Source organism: Enhydra lutris, unplaced genomic scaffold (assembly GCF_002288905.1).
Source record: "Enhydra lutris kenyoni isolate GAN:26980312 unplaced genomic scaffold, ASM228890v2 scaffoldscaffold7, whole genome shotgun sequence".
Taxonomy (NCBI): Eukaryota; Metazoa; Chordata; class Mammalia; order Carnivora; family Mustelidae; genus Enhydra; species Enhydra lutris.
In genome coordinates, this window is record NW_019154091.1 from 29,285,263 (window position 1) to 29,294,460 (window position 9,198).

General features: G+C 40.9%; 1 protein-coding gene across 3 annotated transcripts in view; it reads right to left on the reverse strand.

Annotated features, from left to right (window-relative positions):
• The window catches only part of LOC111142179 (leucine rich repeat containing G protein-coupled receptor 5), a 122,860-nt gene that overhangs the window by 12,866 nt on the left and 100,796 nt on the right, over positions 1 to 9,198 (reverse strand). For 2 of the 3 annotated variants that reach the window (XM_022495189.1, XM_022495186.1), the window contains 5 exons: positions 7,775 to 7,843; positions 6,361 to 6,432; positions 2,657 to 2,728; positions 2,438 to 2,506; positions 2,224 to 2,295 (listed from right to left, as the gene is read on the reverse strand). In XM_022495189.1, the coding sequence (XP_022350897.1) occupies positions 2,224 to 2,295; positions 2,438 to 2,506; positions 2,657 to 2,728; positions 6,361 to 6,432; positions 7,775 to 7,843 (354 nt within the window). The remainder of the gene's footprint in view (positions 1 to 2,223; positions 2,296 to 2,437; positions 2,507 to 2,656; positions 2,729 to 6,360; positions 6,433 to 7,774; positions 7,844 to 9,198) is intronic. The other variant, XM_022495188.1, reaches the window with a different exon arrangement.

The following is a 9,198-nucleotide window of genomic DNA, read 5'->3' on the forward strand; positions in this document are numbered from 1 at the left end:
ACTTTCTACCTAGTTATTTTCATTGCTAACATTCATCAAGCACTCCTTAAATATAGACACCATGTTTACAGCTTTCCCTAAATTATTTCACTGAATGCTTGTGGTCACCTTATGAGGAAGACACTGATTATCATCATACGATGTGAAATAATTCCCTTCAGATCACCAGCTACTTAGTGGGGAGAGCCACACACAGTCCAGTAATTCCCATGAAAGTGAAGAACCTGGGGCACAATTTCAACAGTGTAGTTTCCCCATGTAACAGGCACTCCACGGATGATTCAGTCAAGGTGGGGGTGCGGGGAGCTCACAGATCTGTGCATCCAGAACATAAAGTAGATTGTAGTAGAGCTTGGCACTCCCGAGTTCTACTCTCAACTTCAACTGATTCTTTATCTTGGTTGATACACTGGCCAAACATTATGCCTTTTTTCAGTTCTCTCCTTAAAGGAGAAGATACTCGTTCTGCTGAACTGGCATGGTGTCATGAAGAACAAATCAAAGTTAGAGGTTGAAGGGCTTTGAAACTGACAAGCTCCTGTGGTTAATGTATCTGTGTTCTTTCAGACCTTTCAAGTTTCAAATGGAGAAAAGAAGAGCTTGAGAAAGAGTAATGGTCCAAGGGAAGTGAGAAAGAAGTTGGTAAGAGCTAACACTGCCTGAGAGTTTACAATGTTCCAGGTGTGTGTATAAGCGTTTGACATGTAGTAACTCACTTAATCCTCATGATGATCCTCTGAAGGAAGTGGCTGTATCTCTATTTTATAGATTGGGAGATGGAGCCCCAGAGGGGATAAATAACTTGCTCAAGGTATCTTGGTGGTATATAGGGAGACTGGATTTGAACCAGAAACACAGACCCCCAGAGCCTTTGCTCTTAACCAATTTGCCAGTCAGCCTCCATTTATGCAGTTCTAGCTCTGGCTGGTTTACCATTTTCCATGTCACATATTGGAGACAGATGCAGTTTAAATACTGGCTTCTTATGTACTGGTCACAGCATGTGAAATCCTAGTCATGTCATCAAGCCAGTTTCCTTGAAGAATGAAGATAATTACACCTGGGCGTGGTAGGTGGAATTCTAAGATGGCGCCCAAGATTTCCACCACCTGGTATACATGCACTTTCTCCCGGTTATCCAATCAAACTGCCTGTATTTGAATTTGGACTCTGCTACTTCCTTGCAGTGTGACTTCGACAAATGTACTTCACTTCCCTAATTCTCAGTTTTCTCATCTGTATCCACACCTCAGAGGGCAATGTGGAGTGGAGAAGAGACTTACTCCATATTCCCCCCCTCTATGCACGAATGACTGACTCCAAGGCTCTCATGGGGTGTTCATACAACCCCATATACTGAAAAACTGAAGTCTGAAGTGGCCAGGGTGCTGGAGATGGGAGGAAGCAGAATTATTGTGGCAGACATTCCCATCCTTCCACTTAACATTCGTAGTGCTGCTTGTAGTTCTGCTATGAGGTGAAGCCTGTGGTGAAATTATAGGCATTCAACTGACACAGATGTCTCCCATGAGAGAATAGAGCCATGGCCAGAGACTAAGGGTTCATTCATTAAGTTTCCACAATGCATGAGACGATGATAATAGGGTTGGGAGTTGAGGGAGAGGCTGCAAATGGAAGGTCAAAACAAGGCTCTGCTCTTCAAATCCCTATAAACTATTTTTCAGAAAGGGAAAGGCAGAGGGGAAAAAAAAAAAACCACTCCAAGTCACTAGAATTCACATATGCAAGCGTTTTAACCACTAGTTGGAAACATTACAACATGGCACCCACCAACTATACCAGAAGAAGGGTCACCTTTGTCAAGATTTGTATGGGTCTGATAACTTAATTTTTTATTTTGGCATCCATATTGGGTTTTTGATTCATTACATAATTTTTTTCTGCTCTGCAAAGCTTTGAGGGGGGAAACGAAGTTATCTAGGCTTGTTCATATCCCTCTTCTGACAGGAAACGTGTGCCAGTTGAAACTCTAACGGGAGACTGATTAAACCTTGGGAACAAAGGGTGTGCTGCCACCATTACCAGGGTCACATCAGAGAGCCACTTCCCCGGCCCACGGGGGCGAGGGAGCACCGACCTTTTGTAGCCCTACAAGGAAAAAACTTTCTCCCCTTTTCAAGGATTATTGAAAGAACGCCTGCCATTTTGCTCCTAAATGGAAGTTGCCTGTTTACACAATGTCACTGCCTTCCTGATACGCACAGCACTTGCAGATTAGGTAACTGATCACAGGCGGTTTGAGGAAGAGATGAGATCTGGGCTCCAGTTAAAGTCCTGTTGAAATACAAACCAGACATAATTCTTTTATGCAGGCATCATACGATGACATATTTTTATTCACTAGCTTTAAAGATTGGTCAGGCTTCAAGGGCAGTGCGTGTTCTGGGCAAAGTCAAGAGCCTATTCAAGTACTTACAGACTCTCCAGGCTCGCAGTTCCAGTTAAATCAGGAAATACAGTTATTTGTGAGGCACCATTCAGAGTCCTAGAAGGAGGGGTACATGAGTACTATTGGAAGAAGATTCCAGAAAGGGGTCATTTTAGTGCCATTTTCAAAGCACTTTAACTTAAAATATTCATTTGGTTTTTACAGTACCCCTGCAAGGGGAAAGGGATCTGTAAGAGAAAAACCTACAGCGTCCTTAGTTCAGGTAAATGTTGAAAAGCAGATCTTCCAACAAGCTGGATGGGGTTGTCATAGAAATGTCTGAAAAAAATCCAAACACCAATGTCTTAGGATAAAAGCTCAAGGACAAATGAATACCTGTTCAAAATTCCAACAAATATAGTAAATGTATGTAATCCTGATTGTACTATATTGTGTAACATTCCTGGTCACTTGGTAAAACACAAAAGAAATGTTTTGACTCCTGAGGAGACTTTTTTAAAAAAAGATTTTATTTATTTTTTTGTCAGAGAGAGAGTGGAGGGACGGCAGGCAGACGGAGAAGCAGGCTCCTCGCTGAGCAAGGAGTCCAACATGGGACTTCATCCCAGGACCGTGGGATCCTGACCTGAGCCAAAGGCAGACGCCTAACCAACTGAGCCACCCAGGTGCCCCAGGAGGAGACTTCCAGTAAGAAATCCATACTATATAAAAATGAAAATTTTTTTGAAGCAAGGCAGATATAAGTGACAGATACTAAGGATAAAAGCAAGTGAACAGATTGTAGGTATACCTAAAAAGCTTCCTCTGCCTCCAACATCTGTGGCATATCCATCAAGTGGCAAAAAGGTAATTCAAGGTCCTGGCAATTGCATCATTAAATAAATAAAGAAAGATGAAGTTCTACAGACACACATGAAGGTTAGGTCCTTGTGTCAAATCTTATCATAACATACATGAAGGACTCTTCCAATTATTTGAGAGGAAATTTGCTATTCTGCTTTTTTGGTAACATTAGATTTCTAAAAGACTTATACTGCTTTAAATGATGAGACATTATAAGAACTTAAATACTTTGTTTTACAGATGTTTTCAATGGAATGGTATTTGAACTGTCTGGTCAATGAAGCCCTACAAATAGTTCTTAGTGGAGAAGACATCCCAGTTCCCTAAAACTCAACAAATATTTATTGGTGTCATTGCACTCAAAGTATGAGACTAGGTACTGTGGGAATTCATAGACAGTCATTAAGGAAGCCATCATTAAGATCTCTTACATGCCTGACATTATGCTAGATTCTGGGAGTTTGAAGAAGACGGACACAATGTCCCCGCCCTAAAGAAGCTTAGAATCAGTTGGGATAGAACAAGTAAGTAACAGCCTAACACTTTCTAGTTGATAAAGCTCTTTCACGTATGCAGCTCAATGGATCCACTTAACAACTTGAAAAGCTCCACAGCTTTTAAATTTTAAATTATCCACAGCACAGATACTTAGATACATTTATCTCATTTTGGGGGGAGGAAAGTAAGGCTCTGATATTTTGGTAAATTCAGTACCTCCCAGAGCTTTTCTTTTCTAATTTGTTAAACTGGGATAATAAATCTGAGTTGTAGGTTTCATGTACAAATTAAAAGAGCTCATGCATGTGTAACATCTGGCTGGGACCTGGATTAGATCCATCACCCATAAAAACCTAAGTCCCCTTCTGTCCTCCTGCCCTCTTCCCTTGGATTAGAACACTGATAAGAGAAAGAGCTAGAGCTAGAATATAGGTCTTGTGATTAAAAAATGGAGAGTTTTCCCATAATATCACACTGTCCCTTATCTATGTCATATGCCTGTATATATATATATATATATAATTGTGTTCACATACATATATGTACGTATGTACACTGGGCAGATAGGAATACCCATGCTTGTGTATGTAAGTTTCACAAATAAGAGAGTTATAGGGCTCTCAGGAAGTTTTCTTGTGAGATCAAGAAAAACTTCATGTAATGTCATTGGAAACGGGTTCTTGGAGACAGAATTTCAATAAGCATCGTGAGAGATGGACTTGTAGGAGCAAAGGCAAAACAAAGTTTTGTTCTATGAATACAGCTTAGTCAATCTGGGTTATGACATCGGGTGACCGAGGAGAGCTGTGGAGAACTGGTCAGGAGATGAGGCGAGAGGCAACCCTGCATCTCCGTATGTTTCACAGCAAGATGTTGACGAGTTGGATGTTCTGCCTCCGTCCTCCCGTGACAGAGGCGGGGGATGAGCCTTCCATCGGCAGGAATGCTGAGGCAGTGGCTAGCAGAGGCGGGTGGCAGTGGGCTTGAGAAGAAGCAGTTACGAGGAGGGGACCACAGAGGGAGAAATGGAGGCTGGGTGGCCAGTGGGACAGGGGAAGCATTCACAGAAGCTGGGAACTGGGGATCTGCCAGGGGGTGGCAGTGACTGACGAGAGAGAAACAGGCAGAAGCAAGAAGAGGAGAGTTTCAGGGAGAAAATAGCAAATAGCAATAAAATACTGGATAGAAGCACTAATAAATTTTGGGGGCTGTTAGTCCTTTCTCAAGTGGTATTAGCATATCAAAAGCGTGATTAAAAAAAAAAAAGAAAACAAAACAAAACCAACCCCAGTCTTGTGGCTCTAAGGAAAAAGAAGCAAATTTGCCAACTTTTAGTATGTAAATACTCTCTAATGAGGCCTAATGTTTATTGGCAATAAACTTTAAAACCCTTAGTTTGCCAACATACTGTCAATCTATTTCAGAAACAATGGTGTTTTTTTGGTTTTTTTTTTCAGTTGTCAGGGCTGATTGGGATTCCAGCTCATTTGTGACACTACTACACGGTTCCAGAAGGCCTCTTAATCAAGTTGGCACAGGATGAATATCTGCCAAGAAATGCCCCCAGGGTCAAGTTCAACAGTTGTCCTTACTCTCCTGCAGATTCGAAACCCCTCCTGCAAGACCTCAGGCCAGTACTGTTCTCCCAGTCTGCCAGGTCTTTTATCTAAGAACCATCCTAACACCTGTTTTCATCTTCCGGTGCATCTACATGGGATCGATTTTCTGTTTATGCTAAATGTGAAACATATAACTCATTAATTATATGCTTTAGTTGTAACTCTATTGTGCACTTTTAGGATATATAAACCCTCACATACATCTTTTTAGAATATAAGCATGTTTCTAGAATTACAACTGAGCTTGTAATTATGTAAATGTGACTCAATCCTTGGCCTTGATAACAAACAGATACAGAAACCTCACATAAAACGGTAAAGCCCCCAAACGCCCACCATCAATGGAGTGGATTGCTGGATGCTGTAAAGGACTCCTATTTGGTTATAATAATTTATAGGGGCACCTGGGTGGCGCAGTCAGTTCAGCGTCTGACTCTTAGAATCAGTTCAGGTCCTGATCGCAGGGTCTTGAGATGAAGCCCTGCATCAGGCTCTGCACTCAACGCGGAGTCTGCCTGAGTTCCCCTCTCTCTCTCTTCCTTTGCCCATCCACCCCTGCGTGCGTGCTCTCTCTCTCTCACTGACATAAATAAATCTTAAAAAAAAATTTATATTTCTAGTATACCTGGGTTCAAGTTCTGAGTGACTGTGACTTTGACAATGATTCTCTAAAAAATCAGTTTTATTCCTTAGAAAATAGATAGGCAAAAGTACGTCACAAGAGTACTGTGAAGTGAGACAAGGTCTCTGAAGATATGAAGCATGAGGCAATGCACACTTGTAGGTTCTAGAAACAAAGAATCTTTTATGTCATTTCAGCATTCAGCTGAAAGCTGGCAAAACATCTCCATATATGGTTCTCTGTAAAGAATCTTGAATTGATAAAGACAAAACTTGGGAATCTATAGGACATTCATTTTATTACATTTAAAAGTGCAATACATATTATATCTCAGGATGGAAAAATCAAAAAGAACTATGGCCACTTACATTGTAATAAGGGAAGGATTGCCTACAAATGCTTTCTCAGGTATTGACTTGATATTGTTGCTGTGAAATCCTCTAGAAAGAGAGGGAAACATTTTAAAAGGAAAATAACCTGTAGGGTAACATTATATAATAGTACTCCCCTCCTGTGGCAGTGGTCAACATCTTTGATAGCTAGAGGGTAAGATTAAATTCCTCTATGCGTTTTGAAGCTTACGTGCTCTTTAGGAGAAAAAGAAATCACAAGCTGGCCTCTTGAAAGAGGAGTAAAAAAATTGAAAAGTAACAGTCGTGCTTTATGGAAGCTTACAATCTGATGTTATAAAAAGAAAATCCATCTGTTAATATCCAGTAGAACACCACTGTATAACAACTTGACACAGAGGAAACCATCTTTGGAGAGAGGATTATGGTCACTCCTCCTGACCCCATTTGAAGCGAGGAGAAGAGAAAATTGACTTAAGCTGCTGTAAAGGAGAGATTTACGTAATCTCCTTAGGAGGACAAGATTGCCTGAGCTGAAGGGAGGTACTCAGTGAGTCTGTAATAAAAAACTGATTCCCCTCTGCCGGTGCTAACGTTGTCTGAGTGGCGGAATGGGTCCCATGTGGGTCGGCGGCTGGATGAGGTGCCTTAGGTCTGCCAGACCATAGACTGTGAGGATTTCCCAGCTAAGCCACATGTGGGGGCTCCTGAGGGAGACCCCTCCTCAGGTCTTTTGCTTCCAAACAAGCCCTGTTGTCTATCTCCTTTAGCTGTGTGTCTCATTTCTCCTGGCTCTATGTTTATTTCCCTTTCCGATTCTTGGAACATTTCTTACATACGTTATTCATATTTTTAGGTACAAAGAAAAGCTAATTGAATTATAGTATGTAAAAGACAATGGATGCAACCTACGAGCTGAAAGTCAGCTTTACTTTAGTATAATTGTGGGTTTTAAAAAATCAAATATGATGCACAAGGTATTTAAAGAATATGAAATGATGTGCATGAAAACATCTAGCACGGTACTAGGCACATGCATTTTATTTCTCTAGTCCTAGACTTACACGATGTAGGAAAGTTTGTTCTTCAAAATGCTCAGCAAATAAAGGAATTCTGTGATAATTCTCTATAAATGTATGAAGTGTGTAGATGTTGGGGGGAATATAGCTTAGGAAAGGAGTATGATTTAGAGAACTATGTCAATTTTTTTCAAATATACATATTTTAGAGAAATCCATTCTAAATTTAAAAGATTATCTAATGTCTGTTGGTGACGGAATAAATGAAAATATATTTCAAGTGTATTTAGCCATTATTTATACAAACTTTTAAATTTTTCCAGTTGGTCATACTATGTACAATAGTCAAACATATTTTAAAGTGACTTCACGAAGAAGAGAGTTCTTCTATTAAATTTGTCCTAAATACTTACAGTTCTTTAAGGTTGGAGAGGGTCCTGATGGCAGTGGGGAATTCATCAAGATTATTATAATTTAAATCTCTGAAAAGAAGTAAATAGTATTTTCAGTTTTTCATTTAAAAATTCCTATATATTACATTTACAGAGAAAGTTAACATCCTATTCCAATGGGCCAGGATCACTGATCAAAATTCTTCTTCCTTCTTTTCATGGAGAGAGATTTCTAGGTTTGCTGACCACCATTATTCCACCAGTATCTGCGTTAACGTGGTCATTAGACTGCTCATGGGAAATGTAAGAGTCAAGTCTCAATGGCACTGAGGTATTTAAAAACAGGGAGGGGGACACAGAGCCGTGTTAATGTCCAAGTAGGAGAGACACTTGGCTAGGTTGTTGGTGGCTTGACCATGTAACTCTTCACCTGAACCTGGCTCACCATGGGGTCAGCTGGCGTGTGGGCGTTCCTCCTGGCTCCTGAATCACATCCCCTCTCTTGTCCCCACCTTCACACTCTGACGTCTCCCCCTGCTCTTCAGAGCCTCGCCTGAGAGGGCGTCTTGGAGAGTTGCTTTATCCCTGACTCCTGTAGTCTGCCTGCAATTCTCCCAGCCTGAGCTCCAGGATGATGGCCTGCTTCTGGAGAGGTGTGTGTGGTACAGGGTTCCCTCAGGAAGGGCCTCGGGTCTAGAATTTCTTCAGGGTCACAAATAATGATTCAGACCAAGAGTATGCTTTCCTCGGTCTGTGAGGCAAAGCTCTACATTATCCTTCATGCCCAGAGATGGCATGGCCGAACAATTTCAACTCATTAATTTCTCTATCTGTTATGACACAAATGGCTTTTCAATTCCATTACTCAGACTAACTCCACCTTAGAGCTACAACTTTGCATGAAAAAGTAATTGCCTCCTAGTCTCAGGGAATGGCAGATTTCCCAGATGACGCAGAAAAACCTTTTGGTCAGGCAATCCGATGTGGTTAGATCTTCCTCTATTGAGAAGAATTGCTTTTTAATTTTAAGAGAGATAATTTGACCGAGTTAAACATGAATCAAGATTCCTACTTGTCTGGCACAGACCATCCTTAAGCTATACTGCAGGCAGGAAACTCATGTCTTTTGTGGACATAAATTTTCTTCCTGTTTGTAAATCTCTCCAGATGCTCTGTTTTGATTAAACAGAGGATTGGGTCCTTATAAATTACTTGGGTTTCTAGTGAGGGAAAGGAAGAGGTTGGGAGTAACCAATTTACTGATCCTCTGTAGCCCTGGGCAAAGCGAGGGAAGGGTGGGGGACAACGAGACTAACACGAATTTGCCCTGAAACGTTTGACTCTACAGTATTTACATGAAATACTGGGTTCTCATCTCAGACATGGGAAAAAAAAGAAAGAAAGAAAGAAAGAAAGAAAGAAAGAAAGAAAGAAAGAAAGAAAGA